The 25,456-nt window shown below is 41.2% G+C and overlaps 1 protein-coding gene across 1 annotated transcript in view; it reads left to right on the top strand.

The window, feature by feature from the left end:
- The window catches only part of MEP1B (meprin A subunit beta), a 32,064-nt gene extending 23,231 nt beyond the window's left edge, over positions 1–8,833 (top strand). The window contains 5 exon segments of the mRNA XM_054816738.1: positions 2,045–2,512; positions 4,230–4,412; positions 4,884–5,115; positions 7,562–7,760; positions 8,712–8,833. Coding sequence (XP_054672713.1) covers positions 2,045–2,512; positions 4,230–4,412; positions 4,884–5,115; positions 7,562–7,760; positions 8,712–8,729 — 1,100 coding nt within the window. The 3' untranslated portion in view covers positions 8,730–8,833.
- The last annotated feature ends 16,623 nt before the right edge of the window (positions 8,834–25,456 follow it).

The raw sequence follows: 25,456 nt of genomic DNA, 5'->3' as shown, positions 1-25,456 counted from the left end.
GTTTGAAATGACTTAACTGAAATATATGGGCAGCAGATAATGATTTGAGTTGTAGTTTGAAGAAAATTAAGTTCTTGTGTTTTTAGGAGCCTATGGCCTACAGAATGAGCCACTGAGGTCACTTAATGGACAAGAGCTCTTTAAGCGAGAATTGCCAAAGTCACCTTATGATTAAATTATTTTCTCAAATATTTAATTATTACTTGGTCTCCATTACAGCTACAACTAGTTCAATATTCTGGTTACATAAGGGTCTGAGCAAGTTCTTTTACTAAGTAGGTATCAAGTCCACTCTTCTGCCTCTTTTTGTCCCTTCAGGTTCAGCTGCTGCTGGTGCCTGTTTTTCTTTTTTTCTTTTTTTTTTTTTTTCCATTCTTTTCTTCACCCTGATGCTTTCATCATCCCTGTGTGCCATCAGGAATCCTTAATATAAGTGTCAGGGCTGCCAAGGCAGATGTAGATTTCAGATCAGTCTGAGCCCTCCAAACTCTTTCAAACCCTACTTTGAAGCCAAGATTAATTTCTCCACACTTCAGTCTTCTTCACAAATACTCTCATGTATATCAGGTCCCATCTCTCATTCCTGCTTTCTCAAGCCCATAATTTCCTTTCAAGTCCCTGATCTCATATGTGTGTCCAAATGGGCACTCTGCTTTCACAATCTCTGGGAAAACTTTCAGGAATGGTTTAAGATCATGTTTTCCCCCAAGCTGTTTCTCTTCTCTCTTGTGAGAAGTTGCCCTCACCAACGCAGCCAACAAACTGGAAGAAGCAATGACACTACAGCCCTTTCCAGCCATGATCTGACATCCTGGCTGAGCCGCTCATGGGTTTGCACTGAACCACCGTGCTCGAGAGGCTGAGGGACAAGCCCTGAGCCCTTTCTGCTGCTCTGTGGCTGCCTTCGGCCAGGAGCAGGGAAGGCTGTGGCGGGGGGGGACATTTCGCAGCACAGTAGCTGATCTGCTCATTGAACATGAGTTAGAAACCCCAGTCTTGCATATAATCTGTGCAGTTCAAAAAAACTTCAGTTTATGCAGAAGGCAATTTAATGGGAAACAGTAGGGTGCTTTCGTTCTTGTTTCTGGGATTATTTTTTTCCTCCTAATTATAACAGTAATGAAAAATGGCAAGAAAATAAGACTCATATCTGAGATCCATTGTATTATGTTTAGAATTGTTAGGAAAGTGAAGCATGAATTCTGTACCTAGGATTGGCACTGCTTATTCCATAAATGCAGCTGAAAGTCTGGTCTTCTGTGAAGGTGAACATAAACCAGACAGCAAAAGAAACTGTTTTGCTGCACATACTATCAACAAAGAATGCCCTGCTTTCGCTTGCCTTACAAGGTCCATGCGCAGATGTCCTTGCTTTTGCCTACACTGCTCTTGGAGTCAAGTGGAATTTTCTAGTGCAGGCAATTTTGGATGCAGCATCAGACTCTCAGTGAGGTTTTATCACATGAAATAGGTTTTGCAAATGAGTGGCTTTAATTTGAACTTAGCTCCATTAATCATTTGGTGGGTGAATAGTGCTTCTGCATAGGCAAACTTCCATCAAGCCATTTAAATATACAAAAACAGTTGAATGAACCAGTCTTGTATTTCTAGGCTCTCAAAATCCTCTGTAGCATTCTTTGTTGAGACATGTTGTTATTCAGTTATTTGAATATACCTTGTTCTGGATTTTTTTCTTTTTAATAATACAGGTGACAGCCATCTTTGTGCATTTATTTATCTATCACAAAATCTATCCTAATTTAATGCAATGTTCTTTTTAAAAATCTAAAAGAAAAAGCAGTCTTAACCATTAGAATTGTTTTAACTCAAATTAAAGAGCTGCTATGCATATTAAATCTGTTGAAAAACTGAATCGAGAAAATATGATCTTGCACAGAAAATGTAACATCTACAGGAGAAATGTTCCATCACATCAGTGCCAGTGGAACTGAGAAATTCTTACATTGTGTTGGTATAGGGTCCGTAGACCTGTGCAGCGTTTGACTGTACTGCCTACTCAGAAATCCCTACCCTTGTTTTTCAGGTTCACCTGCGAGTTACTGGCAGCTCCATCACGTTTCTTTGAACGTTACAAGCAAATTCCGGGTTGTGTTTCAAGGCACGAGAGGAAGCGGCTTATCAAAGGGAGGCCTTTCTATTGATGACATCAACTTGTCAGAAACTCAGTGTCCCCACCACGTCTGGCATATCAGAAATTTCACACATCTCCTCAACACAAGTCCAGCAGGGACAGAAGGAAGAATATACAGTCCACCTTTTTACTCCAGTAAAGGATATGCTTTTCAGGTCAGCTTGTATGTAAATGGTACCACCGATAACCCATTTAATTTAGCAATGTACTTGCACTTGATTTCTGGAGCAAATGATGATCAGTTGCAATGGCCCTGCGCATGGCAACAAGGTACCATGATTCTGCTCGACCAGCATCCTGATATTCGTCAACAGATGTCAAACCAAAGAAGTATAACAACCGACCCTCTGAAATTATCAGGTTAGTTAAAATCAGACATGCTTTCCAGTATGTTTAAAGCACAGCCAAAAGATAAGGAGTCAAATTTTCTCTTTGTGTAAATTAGTGCAGGTTTTTTTTAGCTTCTGGAATGTTTCATTTGTTTGTAGCAACAATACACAGACAAGAAAAAAATTGAATATACAAGTCGGTTAAGCCGGGACCCTGGATTTCAAAGTTGATTTGCGTAAGAAACAGGTGGACGATCCACTCCTAAAATTTATTTCGTATACTCTGTGAAGATGCATTTATATCTGCTTTAATGAGAATGGAAGTTTTCCAGAAGACTTAAAGAAAAATACTGAATTAACAATGACACAGAGGTCATACCAGATAAAAGTACAGCTATTAAACAAATCCCCTCCCTCCTTGTAAAACATACAATGGTGTCAGCACAAATCTCCAGATGAACAAAGTACTGATTCATATTACATAATCTCTACTTGTTCAAGGTATAAGAAGATAAGGAGCAATTGTCCACAATAACTTGGAAAGGAGGCAGTTGAGGTAAAGATGTAACTCTGAGAAACGGTAGGAATCTCTATAAAAAGAGATATTAAAGAAAACGCCCATATTCATCATTGGATAAAGATTGGATTTAAGCCAAAATTACTTTCTGCATCGATATAAGGGGTTTGCCAAAGGGAAGAAACCACCCTCACCACTGAATTAGTTTCCTGGGCTTTCAGACTACAAAATTAGTGAAGGAGGGAAGGCACAACAATGTCAAATTCACAATATTATTTTTAAAATTTTATGATTTACATTTTTCTATGACATTGTCTCTACATGAAAACAATGAGGGTAATCTAGAAAGACTAAATGTCCTCCCTTGTAAATGAATGACGCATCCCACCGGGTCCTGCGTAGACGGCTGACATTTTCCCTGTGCTCTCTGCTATTATGGCCACAGTGCTCAGCCCTTTTCCTTCCCTGACCCAGTGGACACGCAGTCTGTTTGCACTCTGCCCCTTCTTCCCTCTTTATTCATATAGTGCTAATAGCCCCAGATTCCCAAGAGAAGCCTTGTAACTCCTGTCCTTTCTCTAACCAGCAGAGGCGTTGGAGCCATCAGTTTCTTCTCCCTCTGTCAGATACTTTCATAGACAATCAGGCCCAGCTTTGAGATTTAGAACAGGGTTTGATGGCGGGGACATCAGTGGCCTGTGACCGTTCAAGTATCCTTTGCCATACTTCCACATCAAGAGATGCTCTTTTTTGAGAAGCACTGAATTAATTCATTTTACAGATGATTCATGTGCTGCTCATCTTCTTGCCCACTACACATTTAAAGAACTACAAAGAAAATACAACATGTTTTCAACTAGCTCTCCAATAATGTCATCTCCAGCAGGCTATTTTCTCAATATCTCAGGCTAAAACAAGCCGTTTGAAGATCTCCGTTGCCTTGTGCATCTCATCAGTGTGGAATCTCAGACAAAAAAATCTGCAAACATTATAGGCAGGTTCAGCATTGCTCCTGTTCCTTGAGTTTCAGGTAATTTATTGTCTTCTCCATATTCATGATATCCATGAGCAACTAGGCAGAAGCAGGCAAAGTAGGATGTAGTCCATCCTGGTTGCTGAGAGAGGCCTCAGTACTAGTTTTCAGCAGAGATTATCCGAGAAGGAAGGGACCATATTGAGAAAGAAATCCAGAGTCATCCCACATTCACATTCAGTTCGGTTTTTTTTCCAGATTCCTCATCAACTTATTTTTGGGATAGGCCAGATAAAGTGGGATCTGCAGCATCTTTTCCCAATGGAACTACATTCATGAGAGGTCCAGGAAGTGGAACGACCGCATTCTTAACTCATCAGAGACTTAGAAGCCGCAACTTCATTAAAGAAGACAGTGTTTATATTCTTTTAACAATGGAAGGTATGTAAACATAGCTGATATTCTTTACGATATAGAAAACATGGAATATCACATACTTACTAAGTCACTAGTGTTGTAGATATAAATACACATGATGTACTTTGCAAATGAGCAGTTTTGGAACTATGCATGTATCTATAGTCAAATCACACGTCTGAATAAATTTGTGGATAGGTACCTGCACTGTATAATTCCTTTATCTCATGTGAAGGTGTATAAAACAATGCTAATCCTGTGCAAATTATTTTGAATAGAGTACTTTGAATAAAATTGTCTGTTTCTGAAAAAATCTAGAGGACATTTCCAAAATACCTCATGGTCCCGGAAGGTAAAAAAGACTGTTTATCCATTATATCTGTGGACAGGCTCTTTGCTTTTTACCATTAGAACTTACCATTAGAACTTATCATTAGAATAAGAGGAAAAAACCCATGAAGTAAAGACCTTATTTCTTGTGGTTTGATTGTGCAGATATATCACATCTACTATCAACTCAGCCAAGCGTTTCACCCACCTTTGTTATGAATACATCCAGTGCCAACACCATCAAACCTACCTCTACCACCACAAGGCCTACCACCACCACAACACCCTCTGTCACCCTGACGGAAAAGCCAGAGACAGAGGTGCCCAATTTCTGCGCAGACAACCCTTGTGAAAACAACGGTATCTGTGTTATTGTAGATACAGCACAGGTGTGCAGGTAACTGCCTTTATTCACACTCAAATGCAATTTTAGGATGAGTAATGGAAATTTCTAGTAGAATAAATCTTTGTTTCTAATGAAAGGAAAGACAGACTATAGCTGATCAAGGCAAATATTTCCAACTGCTACTGTGAGATTAAACTTATGACCAGTTTGGGCAACAAAACTCCTAACCTCAGCATTCGATCATTTTGAAGTACTCTACTTGAATTCCCTGTGAATTATATTTTAAATTTATTTATCGTTTTCAGTAATGTATTCATCCAGTGTTATAAAATGGACTGTGCATCTCCTTAGAAGTCCCTATAGCAAAATTTATAAGAGTTAAATATAAATGCAGTTGAAACAAAATAGCATTTATATCAGTAGAAAAGAGGTTTAATACTTCTCAGGCAGGAAGCAGCATAGACATTATTTTGGAATTTGATTCAGAACTATTGTGTAGTGTAAATTATGACCATGAATTACCAAATTGTAGTTGCTTGCCTTTGAAACCAGAGATGAAGGCTGACGACTAAAAAGATTGTATGCCCTGAAAGAAAATTAATATCAACTTTTATTTGCTTCTCTGTTGATACGTTTATGTAATCCACCTGGCTGGTCAGCATTGTTCCAGCTCTCAAACAAGCTGTAGGGCTGAAGGCAGGAACCTTATGTGATGCTGCGCCAAGGCAGGTAGACCGGGGGAGTGCTGTGAGGCGAACCTCTAAAGGCCGAGAGCAGTACGAGTCAGGATGACTCATTAAGTGTTATATCTCCCCATTTAGAAACCTTTTAAAAAACAATTCTTGTGCAACCGACCAGAAGCAGGTCACAAATACGAGTAAATGTCAAGAAGCTGTTCCAAGAAGACAAATAAAATTTATGCTGAATGTTATGTCCGATTTCAAAATTATGTAAAGAAAACATTTATTCTCTGACACCTCTGGACTATTTGCAGCTCTAGTGCCTGTGTGATGTACTTTCTGTCCTACAAAAGTGTGTGACCAGCAGCCAGTTTTGGCCCCAATTTTCTATTGGGAAACAAGGGGGCATGTGATACATGACTCTAAGCTGAATCACATGAAGTCACCCAACAGTCAGTATCCTTGCAGCACACTGCAAAAAGACTCATTTTCAGGGTTGAGCATATAGTTCTGAACAAATGACTTAGGAACTAGAAAAACAATAACATAAGGAACAACCAGGGTTAGAAAGATAGGGGCAGGTGTGCATTTCAGCAGTACTGCACATATATTTTATTTTCCAGTTAGATCATTGAGACCTTCATACGCTCACTATAAAATGTTTCAGAGCTGATAGTGATGCTGGATAAAGTGAAGGAATCAAGGCTTGGAGGTTGTTTATAGTCCTAAAACCAGACAACTGCTAGAATGTTAATTTCTTTTCTCACCTTCTTCTTGGGGGAGGGCAGAGGCAGCTCCTACAAGTTCTTTAAATTTGAAAATAAGCTCCTTCTGGCAATGAGAAGGTCTGATCAGAATGTACCAGATCTACTAGTGGAGAAGCACTGAGCAGGGAAAGGGGAATGTGGTGGGAACATCTTTGGCTAGGTCAGTCTTAGAACTGGGGAATTCATGCACCTAAGTTTTGGTTCAGCTGCTATCTGGTCAGCAATACCTTGACAGTCTGGCCTGTGGTCTCCACCCCATTTATCTCATGGGTTCAAATTGCTGCATAAGGTGAGCTGAGAAATAAAAAAAAAAAAAAAAACAAAAAAACCCAGAGAACACATGAGGAAATAGGAGGATGAAGTTTTCTAGAGGATGGTAAATGTGGCTTGATTGGATAAAACCAGCAGTGTAAGTCTTCTGGACCACTTGCCCTAGGAGCTTATTCAACTCCTTCCTATAAAGGCTTTTTAAAATGGACTGAGTAAAGAAGATAGAAGGGCTTTGTGTAAAAGCTGAGCGTGACAAAAGGCAGAACTGCATCAGGATATGAGGCTAATTAGTAATAGTGGAAGCAAATATTACATGACAGTGGTCCTAGTGACAGCTATCAGTTTCATGGAGCAGAAAGTGAGTTTTCTATCAACAGAAGTGCTATAAACTTCAAGGAAAAGGAAGCAAAGTGAAGTGAGCGATGCAGAGGACCTCTCTATTGCTAGCAAAAGATGATCGTTCTGTAGCAGCAGCTCTATAGATCAGCTGTAGTCAAGCCTTAAGTAGTCAAAAGAATCGGGATGGCACTTTGGTTTTCCAGCAAAGGCTATTTCTGAAGACACGATCTGTAAAGCTGCAGGAAGCTGAAAGAAGCACATCCAGATGTGTAAGGACAGTGGGCCACTCAAGACAACTTTAAAATAGAAGTCCATTTTAAGATAACTTCATTATGCTTTGGGATATAGAAACAGTGCATCAGAGATGCCAATTTTTAAAGTAGCCCTTTTCATGCCTTTAATCTTTAGATGATGCTGCACGTTTGTTCTTTTACTTTCTAGATGTCCAGCAGGTGACAACTGGTGGTACATGGGAGAAAAGTGTGAAAGGAAAGGCTCAACTCGAGAAAATACTGTAATAGCTGTTTCTTCAACCATAAGTGTATTTGTTGTAATGCTTATTGTCACTATCACAACTGCAGTGTGCCTTAAAAAGAAATACAGTCAAAGAAAGGAAAATGGGGAGAGCCTGACTCTAGAAGTAAGTATTTTGCCTCTTTCAACAAATACACACACACGCACATATATATATTTACTAAAAAGTAAACAATCACATTCAGTAAGGAGTAAATTGGAAGATGTTGCATTTTTGAAGTCCGAAGACTCCAGTTTAGGAATTAAAGAGCTCCATTAAGTGCTACTAATTTATCAAACACCAAAAAGCCACTTCACCTGTTCTCCCTCTCCACCCCCACCACTCTTACTGCTGTGATGGCAGCGGGAGAGTGTGAACGAAGGGGCTCATTTTCAATTCGTAAATAAACCATGTCTTCCACTTAATGGACTTGTATTTCATCTATTACAGCATTTTCTACTAAAGATCTCTCCTTAAAACACCTGGATATGGTGCTAAAAAACCCAACCCTAAATGTCAAAACAAAGAGGAAATCTAAAAATCAGTTTCCCTATTCAATGGCCATTTTTAATGCAAGGAACAAAGCAGCCATGGAAGTTGTGACTTAAGGAGAATTAAAAGGACACAGCAGGTTAAAACTATCTGAATGACTGGATCAGAAATGCCATGTAATGAATAGCAGAGACATTTGGGCAGGTTTGGATAGGAAGTTTCATAAAGTCCGAAGCATCTAGACTCTTAGTTTAAACAGAGACCTAGACTTGGAAATAGCAAGAATAACATAGCTTAGAGGGACTCACAAGGTGCAGGAGAAATTTTGTAAGCAAATTAAAGAGGAATGGCCTTCCAGAGAGAAGACTTACATTTTGAATTTTGTCCTAATGTTCTTTATGTGATGTCCTGTTGAGGCGCAGTACCTCTGTGCAGTACCAGATACTTGATACTGTTACTTTATGACCTTCCAATAAATTATTTTTGGGGTTTTTTTGTAAGTAACACTCTTACATTATACACATATTTCCCTTCCTACACGCTTTTGAGTTGTGAGTTCAGTTGTTTGTTTTTTTCCTCATTTAGAATAAAACATCCTTCTGAAGATAACGCAAACAAGTATCAACGACACAAGATGAACATCACTGGAAAACCACAAGTATGACATCATTCTTTCTGTTACTTTTATGTCAACCATTATGATAAAGGTTTGTAAAGTCTGGAAAATAATTCATCATCTGGATAAAATACTGTGCTAAACTCAGTAAAGTGTCTGACTGTGTTTTGTATTATGACGCAATGGAGAAAGATGGAAATATGTTGTGTGACATGCCTGCCCTATCCTTTAAGTCTACCTGAACATGAAGAAAATAAGTAAAACTGCATCCTGACTTTCAATCAACACAGGGAAGCGCAGTGAAGTCCAGGTTGGCTATCTTGTCATGATACAGATGTCTATAATAAAAGGGAGCTGAACTCTGTAATCATGGAGTACCCAGCAGCTCTGAGTCCTGCAACAGCCGTCAGTGGGCAGTGTGAGGGTATGATGTGGAGTGTGGGAGCATCTCGTTCATTGAGTTATTTGGTTATGATCTACCCACTATAAAAGAAATAACAAGTAATGAGGAAAGTGATAAATTAACCACACAGACACATAAACATTAATGAGTAACTCACAACAGAGACAATAATGAGGACCCAGAGCGCTTCAGCTGCTGATTGATGGTCCATTAAAGGAACTACTCAGGCAAAGCCTTCAAGAATGTCAACCTGAACAACAATTTTTAACTGATAGGAAGGAGGAAACATGATTAATATGAGTATTATGGGAGGCTGCTTGGGATATGGGCTCTAAGAAGAGGCTGGTGGACTTATGTAAAAATAACTATGGGATGTTTAGGGGAAGGGCCAAAGGATCCAAAGAAAAGGGGAAGGATCACAGTGGAGGGCGTCCCTGCCCACAGCAGGGGGGTTGGAACTAGATGATCTTTAAGGTCCCTTCCAACCCAAACCATTCTATGATTCTATCATTCTATGATCAGAGGAAGTAGTGTGGGAAAATGGTGCAAAAATGGGCTGCAAAAGAGATCTGTGTGCCAATGACCAGAGGAGTTCACAGGTCTTATGGCTTGTGGGTCTAGGTACTAGCACATGGAGGGACTGGCATGCAAGAGTCTGTGTACCAGTAACTGGAGGGACTGTGGGCGGTAGGACTTCTAGGTCTAAACACTAGCGACTGGAGGGATTGGGGTGTGTGCGTGTGTCTTGTATGTTGAAAGGTCCAAGTGCCAGCAACTAGAGAAAAGGCCATGGGCACCAGGGCTGTAGGTCTGGGTGGCAGCAACTGGAAGGATTGGGTTGTAAGTGGGTGTACAAGAGGTCCAAGTGCTGGCAGCTGGAGAGACCTGGGTGTGTTTATATTTCTTCAGTGAATTCAATCCTCTGTGTGTATGTATAACTCACTAGCAAACTTCAAGCTGGACTAGCTGGTGAGTTGGAGGAAACATTTCCACATCCAGAGGACTCGGTCTGAGCCAGTGGTTGGGGTGAGGGAGCCCAGGCATGGATATTGGGCAGACTGGTAGCCCGTGGAAATATTCAAGGGATCTGTGATTGTGAGAGTGCTTATGCAATGAATGTGTGAGCATATGCATCCATCTCGCTAGCAAGCATCACATTGCTCTATCTGGCAAGTAGGAGGTGACCTGCATATCAGTTAAAGGATGCCAGGTCCAGGCATGGATATTAAAGAGGTTTAGAGGCTGTGCTAACATTTACGGAGGCTGTGAATGTGGGTGCGCTTAGGGATGTGGAGAACGAGGGTGCACATATTTTCATCAGAGAACCTCCATTCTGATCGGCTGGAGGGGAGGAAGAGGATGGGGCTGTCCGCACTTGTGTGAGTTTGGGTAGCATTATAGGTGGGTGCTGTTACCCATGCTGCTCTGTGTGTGTGCAGCAGCCTGTGCAGCCCGCCGCACTAGGGATCTCTGTGTGCACGAGCGTGTCTCTTGGATACACACTCAACCTTGCCACAGGTCAGACCTGCAAGCAGGAAGAGCAGCAGCTGCATCTCTGGGACTGGTATGGAGAGATCGCTTGGGACTGTTCGTGGCTGGGCATGTCGTCTGGGGAGGAGGGATCCCGGGACTGCTGGATTTGGTGGCTCCCTTAATGCCCTTGATAAGTAGGGCTACAATTCAGCGGGACTTGGAGAACGCAGTAGGCATGGAAATAGGAGAAGGGCCAGAGGAAGCAAAGTATACTTCCCTGAGGACCCTTTGCAGAGGAAGATGGCAGTCACCATGGGCACAATCATCCCATTTGCAGTGTTTTGGAGGGAGGCTGCAGGAGACAGAAGTGGCAGTAATAGAAATGTCAGGTCACACCAGATGGTTGGTAGACTAAGTGAATATGTTCACATTTAAAGGTCAGCAGCTACTTTGATTCCTCAGAATGGATGTTGATGATCATAACATTTGTCGTGCAACTTACCCTAACTCTGGGCAAGAGCAGTTCAAATATATGGAAATTTGATGAGGGAACTAGTCTTCCTCTGAATGCTACAAATGTGTATGCTTCTGTACTGACATTACATACGTTGTTCTCCTCTGATTAATATTCTCTGAAATGTAGTTATATTTAAAGCATTCATAGCTGTTTTTATTAGCTTTTGTTGGAACCCAAAGATTTATGAAAACAACCAGACAAAATTAACAAAGATTTGTCAGAGCTAACAAACATCCTGGGCAGGAAGATACCCTACTATAGCTGTCTTAAAATAACTTTCCTATTTTGACATGTCTTCATCAGCAGTTTTCATGCAAATAATCCTCCAAATGTGCTTTCAATTAAGATATGCACATAGATTTACATGGAGTTAAGAAGACACAAATGAGACTGTTCATAGATTCAGCCCTGGCTAAAATACTTAACATTATAAACAGTGAGCATTTCATAATTTCAAATGCAAACTACTGGATTTGTGACTGCAGAGATCATTTATATTTTCTGAAATCTAGATAACATGAAATGGCATAAATACTACCTGAACTGTAAAATCTTTTGTGCTTTCACTAGAAGAAAAGCTTAATACGTAAAGCAATATATTAGAATACATTGTGTAAGATACAAATTCCATAGGGTATATACTGAAATGGTAAACTTCCATGAGAAAAAAACCTTAAGTTTCTGCTTATTCATTTCAAACAGGAATCAGTGAGAAGCACAATTTAAAACTGAATCTCCTACTCAGTGAGTAAGAACAACTCACTTTTCAGTGGTGAGCAGGTTCCACAGAGCCAGAAGAGACTGAGGTTTTATTAATGTCATTAACTGGCTGAAAAATACTCAAGAGAAAAATACTTTTTTTTTTTCTTCAGTTTTCATTGCAGAAAAATTACTCAGGAAGTCCAACATCAGATTCAATATTGCACTTTATTGTATATCACAAAATTTATACTACTAGCTCAAGTTCCTGAACAAATACATTTTTCTTACGAAAGCTGTACCACCACTGACTTACAGTGATGGTATTTTTCTGTGAAGAAAGGAGGTGAGAGATTAAAAATACATATGTGGTTTAGGAAATGAAGCATTTCAACTGGAGTTTTCTTCCTTATGAGTAGATGCTTTACTTGGATTTGTAATTTAACTAGTTGAAGTTGCAATGTCATGGTAATGGTCACCTCTTGCTAAAAACAGCAATGAAGATTCACCAGTCCAGGACCTATGGCTTTCCTCTGGAGCTGACTTCCCTGCTTTACAAAGATTTTTCTATATGGTTACTAAGACTGGGTCTATTACTTCTAATGAAACAGCTTAATTTTGGAGACATAAACTTGACACATTTACAGATAATATGGTTATTCACCACAGATCAGACCATCTGCATTGGTCAGTTGGAGAGCCATACATGGGGTTGCAGTGCTTCGCAGAAAGACCGAGTGTTTACTTTACTTAAAGCAAATTTATTCACATAAAGTTTTACTAAAAATCTTTAATGTAAGCTTCCCCGTATGAAATCACTGAGATATTAATATGATAGTAAAACCCACCAGTGTAAAATACGCACAAAGTTCCACTTCTTTTTCCTGTCCTTCTCACATTGTGTTCATTCAGGTTAAAATTTGCAACAAGGATTTGCTCTGCCTACGTCCCCGGGGCCATGCAGGTCCGGCACACTCCACTCTTTACAGATCAGGACTAGTGTAAAAAGCTTATTATTGGGTTCCCACAACATGCAGAACAAGCTTGAGCTGCGGACGTTGACTCCTCGGGTCAACTGCCCTGTTTCTGTCCTTCATCTAGGTTTGGGTCTCTGCTGGTACCTCCTAGCAAAGACCCAGGCTTAAGTGAATGTTGTCTTCTCTGCTCCTCCTTTTCTGAGCTCCGGACTAGCTGTACAGCTGGACCCCGCAGAGTACGCGCACGTTGTATTTAGAGCTGCGTGCACGACTCATTCCCCACTGCTGCGTCTATTGGGAGTCACAGCATGGGCTTAAAAATAAAATAAAATAACCTCAACATTCAAGTCAGTAGCTCAGGTTTGGAGTAAAAAAAGAAAGGTAGGCTGTTAGTGGAGCTACTTATCCGTCTTTCTTCAAGAGTCTCAGCACTGCAGAAAATCTTTTAGGCATGCCACCTAATATCTATGCTAAATGGTATACACAGCCTCACATTCCTGATATAGGCAAACTAGACCAATTTCATTGCTATTTGCATCACACGGATCAGCTCGCTCGCTCTAACTTTTGCACAAGTAGCAACTTAACTGAATCATGATGTCTAATAGCCTGGCTGGCACTGCATTGTCTAAATGAAAAAGAAGGGACTGATCCTAGACGCCGGCTCTTGTTTCAGCTAAGCACGGCAGGTGTCTCGTACCACCCACGCCAGGCAGACACGGTTCCAGGGTGCCGGGCAGAGGAGTCACGAGTTGTCATATTTTAGGTGCGGATCAGAACAGGGAAGTGGTATTTCTCCATTTTTTTTTTTTCCCCTCTGCTCTCTTTTTCCACTGTTGCTAGAGCTCAGGTGCTTTTGCCAAGACACAGATGCCACGTGTCAGTTAAAGTACCTTTGAGTCTCATAAATGAGATCTTAATTCTCCCGTCTACTTGGACTGCATTTTCAAGCTATCTTCAAGTGCTGGCAGGACAAAGATTCATGTTTCAAAAGGAGAAGATAACCACCAAATAAACTGCATTTTCTGAAGAGTCATACAGTCAATAGCTGTTTCTTAAGTCTAGAGTTAATGCTTAGAGACTTTTGTAATATTTGATCCAGTAATGGCAAAATATCTGTATTTTGCTCAGATTGTGCTATGAAATTATGAAGAAATTAAATATATAGTGATCTCATTTTCCCACTTCTTTCATTTATTCTAGTTTATTACAAAAGACAGGTCTAAAGTCAAGTTTTAATAATTTATTTTGTGCAAGAAGATTATGAATTTTTTGCAGCAGACAGATTCCATATGGCTGCTCTCCTTGCCCTCTCCCCTTTCTGAGCATCAACAGAATCAACTGGGGAGAAAAAAAAAAAAGATCGCAGCAATTCAGACTGATTACTCCTCCTACTCCCAAAGTAATAATTTTCAGGAGTGCATATGGATCAGTCTCCTTTGTATTAAACTTCTTCGAAACCATCACCATTGCCACCTTTTTCTATTTTTCCATGGAATGCTTTTTTTCTTTTTTTACCTCCCAAGGTTTATTACCTACAACTTGAACACTATAACTGGTATCATAAAGCTTGCAGACAGGTTTCTATTCCAGTTTTCATCTTCATTTGCTCACAAATTCCTCAACTCCTTCCACTTAAGATGAAACGGTCCATGCTTGATCTCTGCCTTTGACTTCACCTACTTTGACATAAAATAGTGTCAAAGTTGTTTAACTTGAATGTCTGGAACTTAAAAGAATAAAATCAAACTTCATTGTTTCCCAAGGTTGCAATGCTTAATCATACAATGCTTAAACATGATTGCTCTTCCAGTGCAATACTCATGGGAAAAAAAAGATTGTGTACACTTTATCAGATTTGAATCTCTAAACAATTTGGTGGAACATTCTGATTGCCTTCATAATGATAGCATTTCTGCTTAGCAGTTACTAATATGTAACTAGAACCAGCCATCTTATTCTGCTAAAGCTCTCTGTATGTGCATTTGCCCTTGATTTATTTTTTTTTTAACACCATCTGGATCCATGCAGTCTATGCTACAAAAAGCCAGATCAAATCTTGTCAGCAACACGTCTCCCTCTTCATCTGTGATTACTTTTTTTTTTTTCGTACTTCTCATCATGTTGTGAACGCTTGGGTTTGGAGGCAGCTTTCACTCATGTAAATGATGTTTGCTCATTCAGAACAGAGCGTTATGAATTACAAAAAATAACATTGCAACTTCAGTTTAGTTTGTAAAGTAAGCGATTTGTTTATTAAGTTGGGTAGTTATTGAGTTGTTTAATAAACTTTAGTTCGTTAACTGTGGTAGGAGTCTCTGTTGCCACTTAGAAGAGTCAGGTTTCATTCTGGCTGCTGCTGTCATGCCTTCGTCACCAGAAAAGATCTGTAAGCTGAAGGTAAGGAGAGAAACAGAAAATGAAAGTATCTATCATCTCATCTGGTTAAGGAACAACCTCTGCAGGCACGCAGGACAACTGCAGGTTTGCCTTGGCCAAAAGAAGAGTGATCATGCTTAAGTGCTAGGTGTGTAATTGGGAGGAATGGAAAAAGAAAAGCTGCTGGGATAAGAAAATATGAATTTTAAGGGAAAAAAGAAAGTTAAATTGAGATAGTGAATACCCACTATGGGGCACTGAATGATGGTCTACAGGCCATGTCTTCCAAGCAGACAGATGCTCCTTTGCAACACGAAGCCTGAACAATTCCTCCTGCTTCCTTGGGAGGGAAGTCCCCATCCCGCACCCGATGCCCCTTGTCAGGAAAAGCCGGGGCTGCCCCGTCCTGGTGCTTTGCCCCCCACTAGCTTTCCCGGCCGGGTCCCTGCGTGATCACACGGCGAGAGTGACTGCATAGCCATTTGGGTGACATCAAACCTCCGCTGTTCACAAAACACTTGGAGAGCATTTGCTGGCAACCACCTTCCCCCCCAAGCATGAATCTTGAGCATTGGAACAAATTTGAATTTCTGAGAAATACAAATAGCCACAGACGCATTCATTTTGAATGCAGCCCCAGCGACCTCAAAGGTATTTCTGAAATGAAATGTGGGGAAAGGAGGAATAGAGGTTTATTTACCCTTTTTCCCCCAGAGGTTTATTTACCTTTTTTCCCCTCAGGTTCAAATGAGCAAGCCACTCCACCCTTTGAGCTAGCAAAAAGTCATAGAAATATTTTCATTTACGCATTAATCATGCCCAAGTGCCTAGATTAGGTGGTGCCACTTGCTTTCCGAAGAGCAAGTTATCTTGGCTTCCACTTGCCTTGATTTATACCCATCTTGCACAAACTGCTTCGCAGGCGTGTCGGACCACTCTCAGCTTGGCCGTGCCTGGGCTTTACTTACATATTTGCTTTCTGACTTGTTTCCCACAACATCTCCATGATCTGGTGGGATAGGACTGGGTGGGCTAAAAATGATTTTCTTCTTCCACTCCACAAATATATATAAAACAATTTCCCATTTTTAATTACGTGGCATCAAGACCTTTTCCAGGCTTTGTTACCAAAACCCCCCACGGGCTGGGGTGCAGGACCTTGAGTAGGTGGATGCTTGCTGATACGCACACGGGCGCGCAGTGTGCAGCTGGGCGTGCGGGGCCCGTTGCGCGACAGGAGGGTTTTAGAGCTTGAAAGACGGAAAGTTCGGTATCTTTGGTAATGCAAGGCTGAGCATCAGTTTCTTAATCAGCAGTTACAGCTGCTGTCAACTGCCTTCCTGGCGACCCCCCGCTGATGGTGGAAGCGGTTTAGGGAATATTTTGCAATACAAAGATCACGTCTTAAAGGGGAAAGCAGAGCACTTTGCCATCTTTCCCCTGTAGGGCCAAAGCCTTTTGCACACTGGTCTTAGAGCACTGGAAAAAAATTAAATAGACTAATAAGCACCAGAGAAATCTTGACCTTTCTTTACTGCCATTTTATTCAGCATATGTGTGACTGATTAATTTGTGCTGAATAACTTATACGATATCTGTGAGTGTATAACTTCGCTTAGTTTATTAACCAGGAGTGCAGTAAAGATCCTCTCCTTCCCCATCACTTTTGGCTTTTGTCAGAAGGGGTGCTGAAAGTATTTGGAATTTAAGTAGCTACTGGTGAAGTCAGAATAGTTTTTGCACATCCCTCCCAAGAGTCACTGCGTAAGACGTAGCCACGCAATCCTAAGGGTCTGGATCACCTCGGATGGAGCCACACGTTAGCAGGATAACCTTGCCAAAGGTCTTTTCCCAGCTGTAGCAGGGCTTATTTGTCATTAAACCTCAAACTTCATGCAAATACACAGGTGTGCAGTACGAAACTTTTATGGAAGGGGAAATGCTGTGGGCCTCAGCAGCCAGAGCCCTGACTCCTCTCCATGGATGTGCAAAAGAAATGAGGGGAGGAGGAGCATCACGGTCACCCCTTTCAGATGCAGGGACTTCAGGATGAAGGCCCAGACCTCTGAGCTGGGCATTAGGGATAGTCATTAAGTATTTGCTGATGATGTTAGGGGCTAATTGCTCCAGTAAACTTGAATCTTGGTACTTTCAAGCTCTGGCAGGAATGAACTTGGATGAAATAAATGTTCTTGCAATTACAAAGTATTTTTACAATTAATTGGCCAAGTACTCCTGGGAAATGGGAAATCAGTTTCCTCAATTTATTGGAAAGACACTTAAATCAGGAATATTAGGAGGTAAATTGTTGTCAAATCAGATTGAGAAAAGGCAACCCACCAGTACCTGTTTGTTGGTCTGATATTTTGCTGCCCCGAGGGTGCCGTTTAGTCCCAAGCAGGGACACGGCACTCGGTGGGAGCAAACCCAGGACCTCTGCCAGCGCTGCTCCACCTCATTGCCAAGATACTTCTTCCCCTGACAACCGTCAGCTTCATCGCTGTTGGCAGACAGACCTCAATAGCTGAATGAAGGTGATGGGAGCAGGAGAGCCAGGAGTCCCTGCTGATGAGTCAGGGGACGCTAACCCTGATATTGCTAACTCCAGGGGAGCCTGGCGCTGTGGCCTCAAAAAACGCAGTTTGCCAGACAGCTGAAGGGTGGTTACAGTCAGCTTTTATAAGCTACCGCTTGATCTTTGTAATAAGTATTTTTTATTCAGTGTTTATAAGCTCCTTCCCTGTAAAAGGAGGAAGATGCCTCTGACAGGGTTGCAAGTACGTTGTGAGTATGTTGAGATGGCTATTGAGAAGTGGCAAAAGATCAAAACTTCCCAACTTTAAAACATTCTCTTAAACCTTGTAAGTACCTGGAAACATCATCAGTACATTTTTTTTTCTACGCTTGCAGCCTTTTATTTCATAAGTTATTCAAAAACACAGCTTCCACATAAATGTCATAAGGTGTAATGTTCAACTTCAGTTTAACAGGAGAAAACTGTGAGCAAATCAATTCGACACCTTTTGCTATTCCACATACAGGAGCCTGCCATGCTCCACCAGCATCTCCAAAAGCACAGGTTCAGGCAACTGAAAGAAGACAAAGCATTACAGAGACACGTGCTTGAGCCTTCAAGTTCCCGAAGAAGTTGAAGGACTCTGGTAAGAAATCCTCCACATTTTAGAATTGTAGATTGGGTTTTTTCCAGCATTTCCCCTCCAGAATGCTCCCGAGTCTTGGCAAACTTGGAAATCTTGCACCACTGATTAGCTTCTAAATTGCTTTAGATAGTTGTAAGGTTACACCAACAATACTGGTGTATAAGAAGAATTGTAGTTTTTCATTTCGGCCTCAAACTGAAAAGAAAAGAAAGAGAAGCTGGCATTTCTAAGCTCAGGACTGTAAATTTTTATTAATGTAAGTTTGTATTTATACATATAAATACATGTAAAGGAACCACATACCTAACACTCGTCCACACATTACTGTAACATAGGTAGGTACTAAAGACATTCTCAGAAATCCTGCTGTTTCAATAAATCACATAGAAATGCTCAAACTATACTTTCCTTATTAGAGTTCTTGCTTCAGAATCCTCCCAGAATAAATCTTTTTTTTTTTTTTTTTAATTTAAGATCTCATTCCAAATTTCAAAGAAGTATGCCTATGTCCAACCTAGCTTTGCATTTTATTAAGGGACCAGCTTCTGCCTTTGTTAAAGCTTTAATAGAAAAATCCTTTGGATTGCAAGGCCCAGCAGATCCATTGGCATGTCACTAAGTGCCATTATACAACTGCTTTGAATTTTCGTGGCTCCACATGCACTATATTTGGATTGACAGCAAGGTAATTCAGGTGCTGGGAAAGCGCCTTTGACAAGGGGTTGCTGGATAACAGATCCCACCTGTATTGACACGGTTAAAATGCCAGTAGCGCGGTGTGGAAGAAGCGTTGTTTCGGTACTGACAATAAGTCAGTGTGCAAGTTGCCTTCTTCGGGAGCGAATGGATGTACTCAAAGAGAAAGATTTGAAAAAGATTATTGTTTTAGGCTAATCTATTTTTAAAGCCTGTTATCCAATATTTGACTGAAGCTCTGTAGAGAAATAGCGAGCTTGATTTATGTAAGGAAGCTGACACCTCTGCCAGGAGCTGTTATGTAGCAGGTTAGCATCGTCAGGCTAATGTAACTTAATTATGGGTATTGAAAACACAGCATTTAGAAATGAAGTCACAACTGAACAGCCACCGTGCCTACAAGTGACAGAAGTAGAATAGTTCCATCAACTTGAGCGATAAACTGAAGCCTATTCGTGAAATCAGTGGGTGTCTCGCCTGAATGAGCAGTGCAGGATTAAACTCGATTGCACATTGTGCCAGCACTAGTTAGAAACATAGAACAGATGTCAAGTAAATAGGGAAGTGTGGGACAAAACAGAAATAATTGTAAAAATGTGCCCAAGGATAAAATAAATTGATCCTAAGACACTAACAAACATTCTTGTATAAGACGAAATGAGTCTTTGTACTGGGTTGGCTTTTATTTTCTTGCTAATATTGCATAACAGACCTACACTGGCATGATGAGGAGGGGGGATAATAAAATAACTTATCAATGCACTATTAACTCTGCATGCTCTTACCTAATAATAAGATATTGATGTCTCCTTTAATGCGTGTCCCATTGTTGAGAACTTTCTCATTACCCCGCAGTAGCATACACAAAATGGCTTTTTTAATATACTCGTGGCCATGAACATTTGGTGCTAAAAACTTGCTTAAATGGTCAAAGATATCCTATTTAAGAAACAGCAAACACTTACATTGCACATTACCAACATTAGAATGGAATCTCATTATCCATTAGCCAGTATTAGTGCAATTTATAACTTACTTTAGTTTGAGCTTTGCAAAATTTTTTGATCTTTGCCACATCATCAGCTGAGAATGTGGGTGCTATTTCTTTGCTCATCAGTTTGATATTATTAGCCAGCATTATTGTCCCAATATTTTCCTCTAGATGTGGAGAAATGTCATGAGATTGACTATTAAATAGATGAACTATTAAATACATACTGGACCATTGTTTTCACAACACAAAAAGCTGCTTAGGAAAGAGAAAGTGTAAGTGGAATCAAATTCAAATAAATTATTAGATTTATCCCTTTTATTACGGCTTAGCAGGTGAAATCCACACTAAAAGAGGATTCAGTGAAGTTCCAACATCAAAAGAACTAAAACTACGTCATATAGCTTTATAGGGTTGGGGATTTCATTTCTTCCTTACCCTGCGACCCGGATGGGCAGGATATTTGTACGGTGTGGAGCAGTATGGTGTGACACCCTGCCAAAGAACACGCTCGGCGTTAGGGCTACCTTTGAAGGAAAGAGAGAGGACAATTCAGTTTTTGCTTTGTTTTCAAAAGGCTTGTGAGACACTTGGGCTTCTTCTGAACACCGACCAGACAAGCCTTGCAAACCCCAGAGGGTGAAGAAAAAGCAATCATCGCAGAAACCTAAATTTTAAAGCAGAAAGCAGGGAAACACCACCTTAACTTCTATTTTATGAACCTCAGGGAGCACTCAGGTGCCACTGGAGAGGGTCCAGAGCCAGGTAACAGGATGAAATTTGGCAAAGAGGAGAGAGAGATAGGTGGAAACAGCTGTTCTCAGCTCCACAAGCGGGGCAGCAGACGTCCCCGCCGGGCACGGGGAGCAGCAGGCAGCCGCAGCCACCGGCAAGCCCTGTTTCTTGGGATCTTTCTGAGCGGATCCTCAGGGAAAAACTACTGTGTTTTTTTGTAAGCAGTACAGAAGAAAACTACAACAGCATTAACAGCACTTGAAGCCATGCTGACAAGAATTCTTTAACTGTGCAGTAAACGCCAGTCCCTCCTATTCGATACCAGGTTCCTCCCAATCCGGCCCTGACGGAGCCTCCTTTGCTGCCGTGCCCAACTGGAAGGGCAGCGACTTGGGGAGGGGGAGTCAGTCAAAGGTACTGTGATGCAAGGAGATTTTTTATGACCGCTTATCCCTCCCGCACGCTACCCAAAAGAAATTATTTTTTCTGTAAATACAGAAAAATCATGTGACATTTGTAATATTGTAAGCAGAACCATTTGCTCTTGGGATATGTGATATTTGGATATTTCTCCCCCAAGGAGGAGGATGGATGGCAACTCCAGCAGCTATGGTCACACAACGACACGGCGAGGAAGGGAGGATGCGATGGCACGTAAATTGCCTGTATTGCTGTTCCAGTGCCTGCGCCACCCTGAGCTGCAGCTAATGCCATGAGGTAAATAAGGACACCGGGATCTGAAGAGGTGTCCGCCCGGAGATGCCCGCCCTGCACCGAGGGGCACCGGCTCCCCACCGCAGCCAGGCGCCGGGACCAGCCCAGGCAGTGGGCACCCAGCGAGACCAGTGCCACCAGCAGAGCGGGGAAAAATGCTATATTAATACTCGCCATTAATACTCACCGATTAAGAAAACCCAACAACCAGTGCATATTGCCTTTTATACAGCTGAGAGATAAAACACAGACCAAGTTACAACAAAGCTTAAATCCAAAATAATTATATTTTGTCACAATTCCTTCCACACAGCCCAAGCTACCAAGGAAGCGAGCTGCCAGCGCCCGGGGAGAGACAAGATTTGCTCCACAGCTTCCTTCAATCCCAGCGCGAAAGTTTCCAAATGTTTGAAACAGGGAGCAACTAAATCTTTTAATGCTCTCTGAAAAGCAATCAGCTCACCGAACGCATCATTCAGCAGCCTCCAATATAAAATAATTAAACCATGAAAAGCTGCTGCAGTAATCGTATTTTAAAATCCTAAATTCCTTTACATTTTGAGGATCTGATGGCATTGACTCCAGTCAGACACACAGAGGCAGGGCAAAGACCGCAGGAGCTTCTCACAGCTCAGCTGAACACACCTCTTCCACGCCTTGAGCAGAGGCAGCTTAACTTTATGAAGATTTGTTGTTGCAGCAAAACTATCCAGGAGATACAGCTAAATCCAAATTCATTTCATTTCCAGCCAAATTACATTTTGATGCAGGTCACTAGAAGCTAATCTTTCATCTCTGGTTTTCATACATGAAAACAACAACAACAACAACAAAAAAAGAATTTCAGATTAAGCAGCTTTTATCATACTAAATAGAATTAAATTGAATGGAAAATTGCATAAAGAAACTCAGCTAAAACAATCAAATTAAAAAAGCCCTTTACCTGTGTGAATGTAATCTTTGATTTTCTCAGCAGAGAAGAAAACCTTGTTATTAAGCAAACTTAAAAGGCAGCCTGGATTACCCCTTTCCCATTTCCCTGCACTTGAACTGTCAGTCTGTCTTCACGAACAGATTTTGCTTCCCGTCTGTCAGGCAAGTTCACTTACTTACTCTCACACGCTGGAAAAACTCGTGGTTTCGGTATTGCAGAAGCACTTCAGCAGTACAGTAAGCAGCAGACAAGTAGCAGATGATTTTTTATTCATGCATTTAATGTTAGTTACATGCATATATACACAGACACACAGGTGCCTACACACACCTGCATTCAGTAAAATAACACAGCTTCAGCAAAAAAAAAATAATGAGCTAACCAGAGCCTAGCCCGCTTTTAACAACCTTTTATTGGTGCTCTGACTTTCAAAGAGCTCCCATCTGAAATACCTTATGATAAGTATTAGAAATGAAGAAATAGCAAAGCCTTCTAGAAGATACCCATTTAAAACTATCTGAAATATTTCAGCTTAATTGAAGGAATTGTAGTCCTTTTTTCCCCAAAAAAAATTCCAAGTCTTCCATTACATCAATTTAAAATGTATTTATGAACTTGACTTATGGCAAAACTCAGAGCAATAAGCAGTGGCTGTTATGGAGAATGGCTCTCTGTGAAGAATTTTTCTGATATATAACACAGGCATAAGAGGCTCAATAATGCCTTGGGTGAAATTTTGCTGATGAACGTTATCTTAGTTTCTTGGCTGGAATCCCCTCTGGCTTCTAAAAATCCTATTTTATTTCAGGGCAAATTTTGTCTGAGAAATAAATGCAGAAACCCATGCTGTTAGGTCGGTTTCACACAGAACTTGAGAAATGCCGAGGTTTGGGGTCCAAGACAACATGTACTTTGTTTCTTGGTATTTGGGCACATTTCCTTTAGATCCCCGTGAACGAGTGGGTGCAAACTGCATCCCTGAGAACTGGGAGGTTTGGGGTTTTTTTTTTTTTACACAGTCAGAAACAAGCATCCCCTAATTCAAGGTGCTCCACAGGTTATTGCTCAAGCTCTGTGAGTGCCAACAGAAAGCTGTAACACATCGGAAAAGTGTGCGAGAACAAAAATACCAGAGGCAGAGTCACGTACGGTTTACAAACACAACGTGCTGATACTGTTTTAGTCGTGGCACTGGGTGCATCTGTTCCTAAAATCCCGGGTTTTGCTTAGCACTTCTGAATAAAATCCAACATAAGTTGCAGGTAAAAATTCACATTTTAGCACGAAATTTTGAAACGCATTAGTGAAGACAGTGACTTTTAAACACAAAATACCACTTCTGTCTCTGAAAGCCCCTGAGATGTAAATCATCGGAGACGGGGAAAGCAGTCCCAAGAAATATCCCGGCGCGTCCTGTTCCCACTCCCTTGCCATGCTCTTTGCTCATGGCTGCTGCGAGGGAGGCGACACCGGGCTGCGACCTCGGGCTGAGCCGCTGCGGCTCGGCTTATGCGGGCTCTTTTTCTGTGTGTTGGTCCTTTGTGTCTGGAGGTGAAAGGTGCCGTGTGACAGAGAGGCCTCTCCCCTCTCCTTTAGAAACTGCCTTCTCATCTCTGGTTTTCCACGGTTCAAACATAAGACTTTGAAAAAGATTTCAAAGCTGCATCTAGTATATGGAAATTCATGCAGGTTCATGATCAGCCCTGAGATTTCAAGCTTAAGAGTAAGAACCTGCAGCCTAAATATAATTCCTTTTCCTTGTGTTTTGCCCTTCTCTTTTTTTTCTGTTTAAAGCCATCAGTAGGAATAAGATGACACCAATTTTCATGGATCATCTATACAGTTTTACTTTAGGTAGATATTTCAATTTTCTTGTAAAGACACTGGGTTAAGGAAATATGAACACAAGCCCTTTGGATAAGCTACAAAAATCAAATTCCAGCTGTCAGTTATCAAATATAAGTGACGTTATACATGCTTAGGAAACTGAACTCTGTACAACTGGACAGTAGGTGAAGGTGTCTCTGTAATCCCCAGAGTGGGGAAATAACCAAACCACTTTCAGGGCAGTAGGAGCAGAAATATCATGCCACACACTGGGCTTGGGGAGGGGTTCATTTCACACGTGAAGAACCAGGGAAGAAGAATGAAGGAAAGTCCATCAACCGAAAGGTTTGTGATCCTCAAAATAGTTCTTGCTGCTCATTATAAATGTTAGTTACTCACTTTTATAAGTGGATATCACCCTACCTGATTCCTTCAGGGCTTGCAGGCACGGTGGAAGCCAAAACCAAGTGTACCTGCAATGGAAGCTCAGAGGTTAAAGCTCTCGGAACAAGAGGGGTGCAGACAGCGGGAGCAGGGCAGGAGAAGGATGGGCTGTTTTGCCTGGACACACTGGTAGGGCTCTGTGTGGGACCAGAGGTAGCCACCCACACCCTGCAATCACCCTATCACCCATGGCAAGAGGCAGCCAGTCAGCCTCTGGAGGCCAAAAGGTAACAGAGGAAGGTGACAAAATGAAAGGATATGCTGGGTTGGGTTTGTAGGTCAGGCTGGGAAACCTGGATTTGTACTGTTTGTTACTTTTTTTAATTAGTGCGCTGCTTTTTATCCTTGGCCTGTCACACTCCTGCCGAAGGCTCAGTTTCCAAGTCCTAGTTTTTAGCATTGCAGAAGCAGCTCAGATTGAATTCTGTAAAGCAAAAGAACAACATTGGACACCCTGTGAAATGACACTTTCTTTATTCAGTAAACCAGCTGCAGCAGAGAAGAATCAAAAGACGAAACAATACGTGCCCTTTTTTTTTTTTTAAAATCAGGAAGGAAAGGTTATTGGAAAGCTTATTAGACAGGTAAAAGTGTTTAATTATCACTGCTTTTCATTACAGCAAGCAGAAGACAAAACCGCTTGAGAACTTGATAGTGAGGCAAGAGTAACCACAGACCTATGTGGGACAGATGTAGACAGAGGGCTGTTCCTATCTCTACTGCAGTTTCACTGATTTGTTAGAAAACGAGAAATTTCAGGGCCA

This window comes from Grus americana, chromosome 2 (genome assembly GCF_028858705.1).
Source record: "Grus americana isolate bGruAme1 chromosome 2, bGruAme1.mat, whole genome shotgun sequence".
Lineage (NCBI taxonomy): Eukaryota > Metazoa > Chordata > Aves > Gruiformes > Gruidae > Grus > Grus americana.
Note: the sequence above shows the minus strand (reverse complement) of the source record. Positions and strands in the feature narration are given on the sequence as shown.